Here is a 15,172-nt window from a genome sequence, read left to right as displayed (position 1 = left end):
GTCGACAAGCCGCATGTGCACCATGCCAGAAAAGCGCAACACCTACGGAGGAGTACTGCGTGCCTGTCTCCCCACGGGCGTCTACAGTCCGCCTACAGTCCGCCGGCAGCCTCTGCTTCGGTCAGCAGCTCATCAATGCGCAGCTCGGTAAATGGCACCGTCGTGTCCGGCTTGCCGTCACCGTCATGGTTGCGTCCCCATCGCATCGCCGTGCAGACCATGTAACCGTCTAGGAGAGGGTGGAGCTGGACCTCGACGTCGTCGACACGTGCGCCGCGGAACCAAATCTCGAGCGAGCGGCCTTCAGGCGCCGTCTGACCCGGCGGCGCGCAGTAGCGCAGCTCCAGCTCGCGCAGCCAAGAGGCCAGCAGGGCCTCGCCCGTCATCTTGACGTAGGCCTCCCGCAGGCACCAGAGGGCGTAGAAATAGGCCAGGCGGGTGTCGGCATCGGGCATCGGCAGGTCCTTGAGCCGGCTGGACTCGGCCGGGGAGAATACTTCGGAATGCATGTCGACGTAGTGGGACCAGCCGTCGGCAGCGATCATGGCGTGGTCTCGATCGCGACGCTCGGAGGGGCAGACGATGTCGATGCCGATGGAGGTGTCGGGGGATGGCCTGTGGCGGTCGGCGAAGACGAGGGCGACGAGAACGACGAGGCCGGCCTGGTGGGAGACGTTGAAGAGAAGGGGCTCGGTACCGTCAGGGTGGCGGAAGACTGGCTTCGTGCGTTCATCGCGGGACCAGCTGGCTGCAGGCCAGGGCACGGAGGCGTAGCGGGCGATGGCGAGCCGCTTGAGAAGCGAGGAGCCGAGGGCGAGCTTGGCATCGGCGACGTGGTAGAAGCGAAGCACGTTGGCCTGCTCCTCCGTGGGAAGGAGGGCGAAGGCGCGGCTGGCCTGTGTGGCCGGGGAGGGGGGCCGTCGTTAGAAGGAGAGGTTGGGCGGGGGAAGCTGAAGGGGATGAGAGCTTGCCGTCGTGGGCAGATGCTTCGTCTGCGTCGCCTCGGGCCACAGACGGCGCGTGTCAAGCACCCATTTGACAATTGTCGGCGCCGTATCAGTCTGGCTGCCCATGGCGACCGATTGATTTGCCTTTGAAAGGTTTTGTTCACCCTTTCTTTCCACTGAGAGGATGCTTGTCTTTATCGTGAATATTTAGTTTTATATTTACAGAAAAAAAGTGAGGAAAATTATGGCGGAGCGGGAGGGGACCGACGACTGCTCTCGTGCCGTTGCACCCGAGCCAGTGCGACGGCTGCGAAGAAGTCGTCGTCAGGAACGCGGCGATACAGAGGATAGTTGCAATGGCTCCGTCATGATAGAGTGAATCTGGTAGGACCTCTGACGGATATCACCTACATTTACTCCGTACAGTAATTACGGAGTACTCCATACGGGGAACTCCATACTGTACTGTACTGTACACGTACAGTTCAAGTAGTTGCACAGTAATTACTGTACTTCAGTAGATAGGTGTACAGTACATACTCGGTAAGTAATTACAGTAATAATTTATCAGCAATCCTGTACTTAATTGAAGTACTAGTACTTAGTTGGGGGTAAGCTGTTCTTGGGGGTCTCGTCGCTGACGCTGACGGAAGCCAAAAATCGCGTTACGTAAGTATGTATGACATGATGCAGTAATACTCTAAATACTTCATCCGTGTACTCACGAGTACTGTAATATCACGATCATCGATGGTCACTTGCTGGTGTCACTACCTTGACGTACGGCCAAGGCTGATCTTCACCATTGCTTACAGCCTTGAGAGTGTCTGTCTATCTGTCTAGTCTAGTATGGCACTTTTATTTATATCACCAATTGTATTATCGTTGATGGAGGGTTTTCGCGTTGCATTACATTACAATGGCTGCCATGTCATGACGGATCTTTCGGGACGTCGTTAAGAACGTCATCTATCAAAAGACCGTTCAGCACATTGCGAATCTATATCATGCCCTATCGTTGCCCTATCTTTCGCGAACCCCATGGGAAAGACAAAACTTACACGCACACCTACACAAGACACCTACAACTTCCACCATGCGGCCGAAGCGTCTCGAAGCACATTGGTTGCGCAGTGAATGTCTCCTTTGTCCACAAACAGCGACCAGTCGTCAACAAAGTCAACCTCAAAGCCTGCCTTCTTGTAGCAGTCTCGAGCCGCCTTTTCGAAAATATCGGTGCCGTTCACCACGGGGCCCCAAGGCTTGGGTGCGATATACCGGGACCTGCTCAGAACGATGCCGTTGACGGCAGGAGGGACGATGGTTCTCACTACGCCTTTACCAGCCCGCCGACTGAAACAATAATCGGGCGATACCGCCACCTCGGCTCGTCGAACTGTTGAGCGCCGTGATAGTCGTTTTTCCTGCGGCGTCCGAGTGCATTTGTAAGTCGACCAGTAATATGGTGCCGGAACGCGAAAGATTTCTTCGTCGGTGATGCCCGTTTCCTTCTTGAGAAGGTCAATGGTTGCCTGGATACGATCGGCAGCCATGGTATTGGCCGTCGCATTGCCCATCTCGGCAGCCGCCCATTCGGCAGCCGCCACAATGGTCTCGACTGTGGATGAGGCTCCGCTTGGACGGGAGTAGAAGAGACTCGGCCCAAGGCCTGCCTCGTAGGCCTCCCAAAGGAGCCGCGTACCGGCATGAGGATCGTTTACCATGATGCTCCAGCCACGGGACGTGTTGGCGGGAAGGAATTGAAGGAACTCATCGACATGACCGACGGGAAGCCACATGGAGTCGATGAGTAAAGGATCCTGTACCTCTTGAGCCCGAAATAGATCTGTCGCCACAGGCTTCAGTCCCTCCTCTTCGCCGCCGAGAATGATGCGGCCCGTGGGATATCGCTTCCCGTTCAGCTCATAGGGCGGAATAGTCTCAAGATTCCCAAAATGGTCCAGGTCCGGTACAAACTTGTCTGTGGGGTAATACATGGCTCCGATGCCGGTATCGCGAAGCGTCTGGAATGCGACACGATGATCGTCCCGCCATAGGTTCGAAGTCGACACCATGATGCGCATAACGACAGGCCCGCTCGGCCCTGGTATGCTCATGTAGGTCGCTTCAAACTGATCTTGCACCCATTCGGTGGGCAGTATAGTTGTCCGTGGATCCTGCGCCACCTCAAGGGGCATGGTATTTATGTGTTGAATCGGAACTTGAAAGCCTTCTCGTTGCATAATTATGTCGATGTCGTCAAATGTCGCTCTCGTCATCGTCGACCAGGGGTCTGGTTCCGAAACGTTGGGAGCAATCACCTTCTCGACCTTTTGGAGGTGATGATGGGCAAGAAGGGGGGCGACGCGCAGCGCTACCTTGTCCGTTGACGTTTGGTTACCATCCGTGACGGAAAACCGAACCGTTGCCTTGCCGTCCCAGGTAGGCTTTCGCCCATCCCTCGCATCAATCCCGAGCTCCAGCCCCTTGGCGAGCTCCTCGACCGTCAAGATGGTGTCATTGTGCACGATCTGCCAACCATCGCCAGAGCGGCGAAAGATGCGTACAAGTTTCCGGGACTGCTCTTCGGAAATGGAGATGGAGCCGAAGGCACGGGGGCTTAGGTTCGACAGGGGCACGGTTCGCATGGGGGCCAGGTACTGAGGACTGCGCTGGATGTCATCTGCGGCATCGTGGCATCCCATGAGCTTTTCGTCCGATACTGTCTCCGGACCGCCCTGCATGTCTTTTCTGTCGCTGCATCGACGGTTTGTATCACCAATGTTGGCGAGAAAGAGAGCGCCGGCCGAGTTGGTCCAAGTATCCTTGCCGTGGACATCGGTCGAGCCTTTGATGTCGACGCGGCCATCGCGATTGGTGTCTGCGCGAATGTCCGGCTTTAGGATAGAAGTCGCGTGCGATATCGCTACGTCGTGCAATGGTTAGACGGTTCGATCCGATTCCACGTAGTGCCCGGAGCCTGCAAGGCTGCAAGGCTACCACCATGGTTGCAAGCAACGTACCTAGCACGGCACCGAAGGCAAAGGCTCTCATCGTGATCCGGAAATGCCACCGTTGTCGAGATGGCGGTACAGAGCCTATCGAAACAGTGAAAAATAATGCACTCGCACAGCTATGTTCCGTTCAACCGAACGGGCAAGAAGACTCCGGTACAAGCACACAGCTGTCTACGGATGGGTTGGAATTACAGGACAGCACTCGCCTATATGTGGACATGATAAAGCATGCACTGGTAATGACATGTGCTTGCAAGGTAGCTCGGCCTGTTGTTTTCTCGTTCTTGCATGATATTTGTCCTGGGCAGAACGAGAATCACCCCGCCCGAATTTTTTCCAGTTTCATGCACCCAGCAAGTCTGATGTTGTCGGAGCACATCGATGGGGTGGCACAATACTGATGTAAATACTCCGTAGAGAAACAGCTAGGGTGCTGACCAGAAGCGGAACTGCGGGTCATGGTTGATATTTCGCGCGATGCACCTGATTGAACTCCCGCAACCCTACGGTAGGGAACATGGGGCATGGTGGGAAGGGGTTGTTGGTGTAACATGTAGGTGCGAGTAATCGTGAGAAAGTTGCGAGGGAAGAGTCTCGCAAGAATAGATTTGTCGCCTGGGAAGAGGATGCTCGACCGGTCACGTGACCCGCGCGTGAGTCGCCAGCGGGATAGTAATTCTGCACCCTACATAGGAACTTGTGCCTTTGTGAATTGCGTATAATACTTACTTTGTTAAGTAGAGATGCACTTGCTCTGCCAATAAAGTACGGATTACAAGTATTTCATGCAATGCAAGTACATTTGCTATAGTACGGAGCAATTGCAAGTTGCTGGTAATAGTCAATACTTGCACACACTTAGGGAGTACTTGTGGACGCAATCGCAGAAGACATGGTGACATAAATAACGAGTGCCATGTACAGTACAAAGTAACGGCACGTACTGTATAGAGCACAGGTAGTGGATACATGTAGATTTTGAGTATTATTAACATCATAATGCGGAGTACTTACATGTGTGCTTGTGCATGGTACTCCGTAAGTATTGAACACAACCTTAGTGCCCACTAGTAGTTATCGGTGCACACACAGTGTGCATGTATTATTACTCCGTACTTGCAGTGACAGTTCGAGGAAGTACATCATGTAATGCTTAAATAGGTGCTCCGTAAGGCTCTTGCACTATCATGCCATAGGTGTGCATGCAATTAGGTATGCAGTATTGATAGTAATAGTATCTGCAAGGTCCTGCTAGTAAGTACTTAAGAAGTAAGTATTATGTCGCGCCGACGAGTCAACAGGCCTGTAACGGGGTTAAAGTCACGGGTAGTTAGTTACGTAGCGGTGTCCACATCTGCGCCTATTTAAGCAACAACATCATCAAGAAGAACACCAATAGATTGATTCTGACCCATCTCACGATCCTTGATTCGTTGTAGCCCTAGTCAGGGCCGACCCCCTTTTTGCCTCTGTTGCATCATATTATCATGCTTGCTCACTTCATGCGGAGCACCCACAAGTAAGTAAACTTACTTACTTGTAGTACAGTAATACACGTACTGATAGTCTGACGCAGAGTGCGTACTACTGTAGGTACTTCCTGTACAGTATGGAAAACCGACAGGCGCACGGCGAGGCAACCAGGTAGGCCGCCAGGCTACAGAAATCGGGGCCTACATGCTCAGCCTAAACATTAAGGCTCGATGGAATATCGGTTTGCATGTTGGAATATTCTGCCTCTCGATTGAGACGCACCCTTGTCTCTGGGCTATGCGCGCATGATCATTTGAAGCCACGCTAGTTGCAAAGCTGCAGGCGAGACTTCGACGTAGATCCCAGGGTATAAAGGAGTTTTGGCAGCTTCCCGCCGCAGGCGCACAACATCAAGGGCACAAGAGGAAGAATGCACCAATGGGGGGGGAAACCGATCAAGTTGCGCATAAGCAGGTACACCTAGACAGATAAGCAGGCAGGCAAGCAGGCAGGTGGACAGACAGAGACGAGGAGCCACGGACAGCAGTCCACCCAGGCGCCCCCTGAAGCATGTCGCCGTGGATGGAAAGCAAAGACGGCTTTGCGTTCGTTCTGCATTATCTGTGGGTGCTACTTTCAAGTCGGGTCAGTATTTGCATGGTATTTCGTGACATTTCACCCATGATGTTTCAAGGACGCATGTGGTCGTAACAGCCATCATTTTCACCGGCCATGCCCGTTGGCTACCGCAGATACAGCTGCATCCCGGGTTCCAACTGGCAGTCAACTTGGTCGGTCTTGGCGGCCAATTGCCGCCATTGAGCGACGACTTAGACTTAACTAATACCCGCTGGCCGCGCCGGGGCTGGTGAGCAGAATATGCCGTTGCAAACCCGACGAATTTGCGTAGTGGACTGACAACCTCGAGACGATAAACGCCAAGATGAAAGAGCAAATTAAGCCGTGATAATATGATGTCGCCATACAGTTAATGTCATTGCTTTTTATCATCGCCTTCGTATCCATCATGCTCCTCCTCGTCGATCACCATCATCACCACCCTCATCACAACTACCCCTGTCCGCCCGATATCACCTTCGCGCCTCATGAGCAAGGACCAATGCCGACATCATCATCCCCACACTCGGTTCATCATCATCATGGTCGTCGTTGACGGCCTCAACGCCATGGCCGGCATTGCCAGCATTGCCAGCATTGCCAGCATTGCCAGCATCGCCACCATCGCCACCATCACCGTCACCGTCACCGTCACCGTCATCGGCGTCATCCTCATCCTCCTCCTCCTCCTCCTCCTCCTCCTCCTGCTGCTGGATGTAGCAACATAAGGCGCAACCACATTCATCATCGGCGTCAAAATGGAGATCGTAATGACGGGCGTCAATGACGACATGTGAAAAAAAATCATCGTCGGTGTCACTCTCGTAAAAGTAGTCATCGAAATCGCCAATGATGTCGCCAAACTCGTCGCGAACGATGTCGCCAAACTCGTCGCCATTTCCAGTAACATACTCCCTCTCCACGGCGCCTAGGTCCTGAAAGTCGAGCCCATCGTCGGAGCCATTTTGGAGAGGCTCCCCGGCCTCTCCGAAATAGGCGAACACAGGTGCCTGGCCGTTGGAATGGCCGACACGTCCAGAGCCGGTTTCGGGAGGAGAAGTATCCGGCAGAGACAAAGGCACCGGAGAAGAAATGCAGTCCCACATTGCGCAGTGGTTGAAGGTCGGCTCGAGATTATTCTGAAGAACGGAATGAATGAAAATTGAAGGTCACGGGGATGTTATGGCCAGTATGAAGTATCCAGAAATACCGATGTCGTGTATTCCGTGCGTGACAAACAACTCTTGCATGCTGAGCCGAATGATGACGAAATGGACTAGGGGGCGAGCTTTGGGCGGACGAACCCCGAGGATAGAGCTCCTTCTTATACGTTTCCCGTCGTGACCCTAGCTACTGGTCTGAATCTCGACATTCCATCAAGTATGCCTTGGCCGTCCTCGGTAGGCTCAACCTTCTGCCGCAGATTGCAGTTTGCAATGCATGGCACGCTTCGAGCAAGGCCCACCAAGATGAGGCACGGGCAAAGCCTAAGAAATGTCCTTGAGAAGTCGATAGGCTGACTTGATTCTCGCAAATGCTTCGAACGCTACCGCCGGCAACGGTCGAATTTCACAGAAAGAAGTCAGCAATTGCCGTTGACGAACAAGAAAATGCACCGTCGGATTTCTCTCCAACGCCACCGTGCCTCACGGCCAGGCCGGTGCACGGGACCTTGGGCCGAAGCCAAACTACTCCTTTTCTTCGGCGGTTTATCGCGTCGCATCCCTCTCTGCTCGGGTAGGTAGGGGGGGGTGGCCGACCGTTCTCCTCGCGACCAGACAGGCAACAACATTGAAGAGCACAGCGGAAAGAAACGCTGCAGGCGGGGAATAGGCAAGTCGTCATGTCGTCTCCATGTGGTGATGCCCCGCCTCGTGCCGAGATGCTTCCATTGCGCAGACGCATATGCCTACTCATACTCGTCGTCATCGGAGGGTGCCTCGAGAGAAAGCAAGAAGACTGCATGGTTCTTCTTCCCTTTAGCGCCCTTCCTCGTCGCATCCCGCCCCGCTTTGTCGGCCTCGGCTTTGACGGCCTCGGTCTTGTCGGCCTCGGTCTTGTCGGCCTCGTCGTCTTCCTTCGCCCCGTCCTTGCCCTTGGTCGTGTCGACGACGCCATTCTCCAGCTTGCCAATCGTCCTGATGGCCCTGCCCTCGGCGTCGACGTCGACGACCACGTCCACCGTGTCGAGGCTGCCGTCTTCGGTGTAGGTCCACATGTCCTTCATCTCACCGCGCACGAGCGCCGTCACCACGAGCGAGCCGAGCACGCCGGGCACCAGGTAGAGCAGTGCGGGCTGCCCCTGATTGAAGACGACAAGCATGGCCAGCGTGCACAGCATGCCAGCCAGGTACCCTGCCATCGAGGCGTAAAAGTACGTTTTGGGGAAGACCGTTGCCGCCAGGTCGAGGGGGACGCTCGCGGGCCGTGAGAGGAACAGGCGACCACGCGTCCAGAACTTCTCTCCCCACTTGGCTTTGGCATTGACGTACGGCGCCTTCACTTCCCTGTGCTTCATCTCGCTCCGCGTCGTCAGCCGACCCGACGAGACGTCCTTTTCGAGAATCTTGAGGTCCGTAGGCTCGTACTTGACCCTCCGGAGGTAGTGGATCCAGAGGTCCAACCGCAGCGCCCAGCCGATGACCATGCCGGGGATGACGATGTCTCCCAAGCCAAGGATGCTCTTCCGCGCGCCTGCTTCGAACGCGAGCTTGATGGGTACGTCGAGGGTGGTGGCGACGGTGACCATGTACGGGCTGTCATCGGCCGGCGGCTTCGTCAGCCTACGTCAGAGCTTGGGTGGGGGCATGGGAGGAACCTACGTGAAGAAGACCATGTAAATGTCGTAGAAGAAAAGGCCGACGAGGACGAGGGAGCCGATCAAAAAGTCCGTCGGCGACAGGATCAGAAAAGAGCCGTAGCACATGCCGTAGCCGAGCATGTTGGACAGCAGCGGCGACGAGGTGGAAAAGTAGACGAGCGCGGTCGCCGTCGCGAGCAGGAAGGCCATCATGTGAGCAAACTTGACCCTCGCCTTGTGCTCACCGACGAGGCCGTGGATGAAGAGCTTGAAAACCCAACGCCTCGTCAGGAGGGCACGAAGGTCCCACGCGGCCGACTTGACCCGGCCCTCCAAGGCTCGAACGACGGGCAGTCGAGGAAACAGGCCCGACTCTGGGGGCGCGCCCTCGACCACGTTTCCGACCTCGTCGCAGCGGGCGACGAGCCTCGCCTTCTGGTCGACCTTGCGCAGTGCGCCGTCGGGTCCGCGCCAGTAGCGCGGGAAGACGAACGAGGTGGCGACCTCCATGCCGTGGGCGTAGAGGGACAGCAGGCTCGCGATGGACACCGTGGACATGTACCAGCGGAGGATCTTGTTGAGGATGGCGGGGTCCTTGAGCCACTGGATGAGATAGTACAGGCCGGCGAGGATGGCGCCGGCCATGAGGGGGAACATGATGGCGTCGGTGAGCTCCAAGCCTTGCGAGAAGCGGTCGTCCTCGTCCTCGTCATCTTCGCCTTCCTCCTTGGGTTTGCTGGGCGACGCGGACGGCGGACGGCGCAGCGCACCGTGAGCACCGAGGTAGATGATGCCCATGGCGCCGACCAAGAGCTTGAGCTCGAGCATGACGAAGTCGGCGTTCTGGAGGAGGCCGAGGGCCGTGAGCGGAGGCGAGGCAACATCATCCGTGCCATTGCCGTGGACGGTAGCGTTGACGCCGTCAAGGCCCCCACCAGCAGGGCCCGACACCGACACGTTGGCCGACATTGTGATGGGCGTGGGAGCTGTCGATCCGTTCGTTGTTGACGGCAGTGGGCCGGGGGATGGCGAGTGGATGTTGGTCTCGAGACGGAAAGTGAGGAGCAAGTGGGGACCCCTTTTGGTGTTTACACCGTCATCGTGACCTTTGGAGTACCGTGGAGGGAAGCAAGAGTGCACAAATGATCAAAAATGAACCGATGAGGTGGAAACGACAGCACGCAAACAGCCCGCTTTCGAGAAGACGAGAAGTCATGCAAACCACTCACGATATTGCAACAATTGGCAGGAGGTGGAAACATGCAGGTGTCCGGAGTACTTTGTAAATAAGTACCAGTAAGTACTTGGGCGTTTCCATATAAGTACACCAAGTCACCAACTTGTACCTGTACAAGCGCCTAACCAATCCGAATTTCGCCATGGCGCATCAGTACCCGTCTCCAGGCAGCCAGGCCTACAGCCATTGCGATGCGAGAAATAGGCAGTTAGTTACAAGTACTGAATCTACATATCTCTACACATACTTGGAGGTAGGTGCTCTCGTCCGTTCAAGTGCCATATATTTATCATGTACAATACAAAGTAAACCCATTCAATACGGAGCACGGAACACACGCTTCTTCGACGTTTCAGTGGTTGTATGTACCTTAGTACGGAGTACGGCATTATTACTAACTGGAACCTAGCGGAGTAATACTTTGTAAGTGTTATTACGGGGTACAACTTACAAGTAACTTAGTACGGAGCACTTACAACTTACAAGTACTTACTTACTTTGTACTTGAACGGAGAACTTAATACGAACACTTGTACTTCGTACTGTACTCAGTATTACTGTACGTGTACTTGTTTGTACTTCATTCGCTACTGAACAATGCTGTGTTGCGTTCCAAGTATTGCTTCGTAATAGTACGGAGTACTGTACTAATAAGTACTACTCAAGTACGTATTAATAATTTTCAAGTACTTATTTGCTGTGCTGGTAACACCCTGGCCTGCACACGAAGCCTTGCTGGTTCCTGATTGCCGCACCTAGCCAGCCAATGACGTCGTCCGCGGCTCGCTGTGTTTGCACACTGCAAGCGCACTTCTTCAGCCTCGTCCCTCCATTCCTACATCCCACTTGCTCTCGAGCTTCACCACCCGTCCGTCGGGACCAGAAACGCCCACGATGACGACCGAAATCGTCCTAGACACCACAATGGTAACCGCCATCCTCTTCCCGATCCATCACCGCACAGAAACCCCTCCCGGCCCGTGAACACGCAAGCATGGTCATCTAACATCCGCCGTCCAACGTGCTCCAGGGGCCCATCACCGTTGAGCTCTACACCTCGCACGCGCCCAAGACGTGCAGCAACTTTTCCACCCTCGTCCGCCGCGGTTACTACACCTCCACAATCTTCCACCGCATCATCCCCGACTTCATGATCCAAGGGGGCGATCCCACGGGCACCGGTCGCGGCGGCGCCTCCATCTACGGCGACAAGTTTGACGACGAGATCGACCCGGCCCTCAAGCACACCGGCGCTGGCGTCCTCAGCATGGCGAATGCGGGGCCCAACACCAATGGCTCCCAATTCTTCATCACACTCGCTCCGACCCCCTGGCTCGATGGCAAGCACACGATATTCGGCAGAGTCAAGCAGGGGATGAGCACCGTCAAGCGGATGGGGCTGGTCCCAACCGGGGCTGAAGATAGGCCTGTGGAGGAGGTTAAGATAGTGGGCGCTCGCGTGCAAGAGGGTGGACACGATTTGTAATGGAGACCATGGACCAACTGTTCTGTCGCATCAAACTCGCATCATTGGATGCAGCCGTAACCGAGCGGAACGGGAGAGGGAGCGGGAGAGGCGGTGGTTGCCCTTTTCCTCCCGTGTCGCTGGTCAGCAGCGGCAACGGAACGGACGAGGGGTAACATCAAGAACTATTCGGCATGTCATTGTCGTACACGCTCGGCGTCGTCTAAATCAAAGAAAGTTATGGCACTCCGGACGCCGTGGACCTGTTGCCGCCATCCGCGGATGCCATGGTCCCCTCCCCCTTCCCGTCCCCCCTCCCTACCCCCTCCTACCCCCCCTCTATTCTCCCACTCTATCCACCGCTGCATTTGCATTTGCATTTGCATCTGCATCTGCATCTGCATCCGCTCTCCTCCGCTCCACTCCCCTCCCTCTCTCCTATGTAGCCAAAGCCGGCCGCTCGTCCAATGCTGTGGATGCTGAAATAATACACACAGAGATTTTGTGAGAGAACTGAACAGGGACAGAGTCGACGGCCGGCGCCCTGCAGGGGTGGCCATCGATCCCGCCTCTCGCATCCAATCCCGACTGGGCCAGGGTCGGTCATGGATGAAGGTTGTGCTTCCGGTGTCGGTGCCACGCATGCGCTTGGCGGCGTGCACAACACATGCCGAGCCGTGACTGAATGGGAAGCCAAGGCTCCGAGGCCCACGTCGTTATTTGGCGGACGGCGACGAGGGGGCGCCCGACGAGTCCGATCTGCGATCGGCCTCCCGGCCGTTCTTGGACGTCGGCGAGCTCGTGGCAGCCTTGGCCGCCTTGACCTTCTTCAGCGGGCTTCCGTCCTTGGGCGTCATCTTGGGCGTCCCCTTGGCCGACGCGAGGCTCGGCACGTCCGGGTAGGCGACCTTCTGCTCCCGGCTCAGGAGCGAGGCCCCCTTCTTCTCCTTCTTCAGATTCGGCTTGGCCTTGATGATGACCTTTTTCGTCACGCTGCTGACGCCCTTGAGCTTCTTCTTCCTGTGGCTGTTGTCCGAGTCGCCGTCGTCGTCGCTAGCGTCGCGTTTCCTCGGACTCGAGGCCCGCGAAGCCGGAACGGGCGTCGCTTTCTGAGACGATGGCGGCGTCGAGTCGTGCTGCGAGCCGCCGCCGTTGGTGATCTTCTGCGCCGCCGCGCGGCTCGCATTCCGTCCGCTGTTGCCGATGCACCATCCCATGTGGTTGTTCAGTCGCGTCACGAGAATGCAGCGCTTGCACTTGCTGCACGTGGCCGAGGGGAAGGCCAGCACGTTGGGCGGGCGCTGCTCCGGCATGGGCGAGTCGGTCCCGTCCTTCTTCTCCACGTCCTTCTTCTTCTTCCCCCGTCCCGGTCCCGGGGCGACCCAGCTCTGGCCGTAGATGTCGCATCCGGGCTTGTCTATGTAGGGGTGCTTCTTGCAGTAGATGACGGCCGGGTCCGGTTTCCGAGAGCCCTTGCCTTCGGTGGGGTAGAGCAGCCGTGGCAGGTGGCACTTGGGACAGAGGACTTCCTTGGTCGTCACCAGAGGGTTGCCTTGGAGGAGAACCTTGCCATCCTCGTAGATGGCCGCGTCCGTGACGATTCGGATGTCGTCTTTCGAGTCGGGCGTCGAGCTGTCGGAGGCATCCGAGGCCAGTTTCTCGACTCGTATCGCCGCCGTGTTCGCCCTCGACGTCTTTTCTTCGCGGTGCGACTTCAGCATCAGGTCGGAGAGGACGTTGTAGAGGACGTCGTCGAGAACGGCGTGCGTCTGCGGCGGGAACGAGGGTTAGCAGTGGCCAATTGTCCGTCGCCCAAAGAGAACGGCGGCCCTCCCATGGGCCTCCCATGCTCCGGCTCGCTCGTCGAGCATCGAGGATGGAGCGTCGAGCGTTCAAGGGGCCGCCGAGGCAGAGACGTACCAGCTTGTCCAAGCTCGAGGCGTCGTCGTGGGCGCGGATGATGCCGGCCCGCCCCGTGGTGGAATTCATGGCCATCTTCGCGGCCGTCCGAAAGGCTGCCTCCCGGGACCGAAAAAAGATGCCCGGGATGGCGAGAGGCTGATGCTACCGACGACCCTGTGTGTGACGGGAGTCGTGTGGTGCTGCTGGTGCCGACCAGACCCGAGTGACAGGGTGGAATTATCGGACGGTATCAGCCGGGGAAATCTGGCAAGCCACGGCCTGCGACTGGCCAGCTTGTGGATACAGCGAGTTAAGGGTGTGGGTTTTTGCGGCCAGCAGTGGGTGTGGTGTGGGTGTGGTGTGTGGAGGAGAAATGTGGAGGGGAATAGGCCGGCCGGCAGCAAATGGGCGAAGTCGACGATGACACCACTCGTACGAGGTCCTTTCATTCGGCTCGGAAAGGGAAAAAAAGAAAGAAGAAAAAGGAGCAGAAAAAGAGCAGAGATAGAGAGAGCGAAAGAGAGAAAGAGAGAAAGAGAGAGAAAGAGAGAAAGAGAGAGAAAAATAGAGCGAAAAAGAGACACAGAGAGAGAGAGAGAGAGACAGTGTGTGTGTGTGTGTGTGCGTGTGTGCGTGTGTGTGCGTGTGCGTGCGTGTGTGTGTGCGTGTGTGTGTGCGTGTGTGAGGGAGTAGCGGCAGTCGAGGGGTTGACAAAGTGACGCGGGGGGAGGGGAATGGCCGTGATGTGTGATGTGGTCGTCAAGTGCACGCTGCTGCAGCTCAGCCGTAAGGTGCAACACGACAAGCTTTGTATCAGCGTTGTGACGGGACGGCCGACGATGCAATGTGTGAAAAACGAACGCGATGGGTGCAACGGTTGGGCAGCAGATGGATGAGCAATGGAACCTTGCTGTTCGGCTTGCAGGCAACGAGGGATATAGACGTCGGCCACCGATCAGCAAGGTCAGGGCAGAAAGTGCGATGGACGAGGACGCAGGGGGCCAAGGCGAGCCTGCGTTTGTCCGAACGGTGGGTGAGCGACCGTTTCGATGCGAGGGTCAGAAGCAATTGCTCGCTCGGACATGGAAATGGAAGGGCTCCCGGTGTCGTCTCCAAAGGGCGCGAGCCCCTACTGATGCGAGGTACATGTGCTGTATGTGCTTGCTGCGCCTGCACCGGTTGGGCTTGCAGCGGTGGGAACGACAGGCGTATTCGTCTTGCGGCCAATGTAGCCGCCGGACGTCCGATCCAAGCGGCCTTTGGCAGTCAAGATGGCGTATCGGTGCCTGATTCTTGCGTCCAAAGGAGCATTTGTTGGAGACTTCAACAACCAGCGGGCATGTATGGTAAGTGTTAACAGCAGTATGGAGTACTTTCGCTGGTGGTCCCTGGGAGACTCAGAATGTTGGTGGCACACCTCGCAGTGCCCCCTAGTCCCTACAGTGCCCATGCTGTAATTAGCTGCCCTGACAGGTATTACTACGCCCTTTGTGTGCCTGCTAGGCATCTACTGTAGGTTGCATACCTACCTGTACCACCATGGTATGCTGCGAGTACAGCAGTACGAAAAGACATGTAGGCTTAGGCCTTGCTACCATCTCTACTACCAAGGTACTAGGACTCACTAGTTCTGAGCTACGCATGTCCCTGGAGGTAGTCCTAGTAGATGTTGCGGTATTTGAGCGTCAAGTCCACCAGCTGCACGGCGGCCAC

General features: G+C 56.2%; 5 protein-coding genes across 5 annotated transcripts; 1 reads left to right on the top strand and 4 right to left on the bottom strand.

Moving 5' to 3' along the window:
• Nucleotides 1–92: 92 nt before the first annotated feature.
• DCS_02161 (uncharacterized protein) lies at nucleotides 93–4,001 on the bottom strand (the record flags this gene model as incomplete). Its single annotated transcript, XM_040799490.1, has 3 exons — nucleotides 93–891; nucleotides 2,034–3,873; nucleotides 3,971–4,001. The coding sequence occupies 3 exons, from the start codon at nucleotides 3,999–4,001 to the stop codon at nucleotides 93–95; spliced, it is 2,670 nt and encodes an 889-aa protein (XP_040660373.1).
• Nucleotides 4,002–6,528: 2,527 nt separating this feature from the next.
• Nucleotides 6,529–7,161, bottom strand: DCS_02160 (uncharacterized protein; the record flags this gene model as incomplete). The annotated part of the gene is made up of 1 exon (XM_040799489.1): nucleotides 6,529–7,161. One exon carries the CDS (start codon nucleotides 7,159–7,161, stop codon nucleotides 6,529–6,531), a length of 633 nt encoding a protein of 210 aa, XP_040660372.1.
• Nucleotides 7,162–7,964: 803 nt separating this feature from the next.
• Nucleotides 7,965–9,824, bottom strand: DCS_02159 (intramembrane protease; the record flags this gene model as incomplete). Its single annotated transcript, XM_040799488.1, has 2 exons — nucleotides 7,965–8,811; nucleotides 8,878–9,824. 2 exons carry the CDS (start codon nucleotides 9,822–9,824, stop codon nucleotides 7,965–7,967), a joined length of 1,794 nt encoding a protein of 597 aa, XP_040660371.1.
• Nucleotides 9,825–10,986: 1,162 nt separating this feature from the next.
• DCS_02158 (putative cyclophilin E) lies at nucleotides 10,987–11,578 on the top strand (the record flags this gene model as incomplete). Its single annotated transcript, XM_040799487.1, has 2 exons — nucleotides 10,987–11,019; nucleotides 11,123–11,578. The coding sequence occupies 2 exons, from the start codon at nucleotides 10,987–10,989 to the stop codon at nucleotides 11,576–11,578; spliced, it is 489 nt and encodes a 162-aa protein (XP_040660370.1).
• A 695-nt stretch (nucleotides 11,579–12,273) lies between these two features.
• On the bottom strand, nucleotides 12,274–13,552 carry DCS_02157 (uncharacterized protein; the record flags this gene model as incomplete). Its single annotated transcript, XM_040799486.1, has 2 exons — nucleotides 12,274–13,326; nucleotides 13,478–13,552. 2 exons carry the CDS (start codon nucleotides 13,550–13,552, stop codon nucleotides 12,274–12,276), a joined length of 1,128 nt encoding a protein of 375 aa, XP_040660369.1.
• Nucleotides 13,553–15,172: the final 1,620 nt, after the last annotated feature.

This window comes from Drechmeria coniospora, chromosome 01 (assembly GCF_001625195.1).
Source record: "Drechmeria coniospora strain ARSEF 6962 chromosome 01, whole genome shotgun sequence".
Taxonomy (NCBI): Eukaryota; Fungi; Ascomycota; class Sordariomycetes; order Hypocreales; family Ophiocordycipitaceae; genus Drechmeria; species Drechmeria coniospora.
This window is presented reverse-complemented; position numbering and strand designations above follow the sequence as displayed.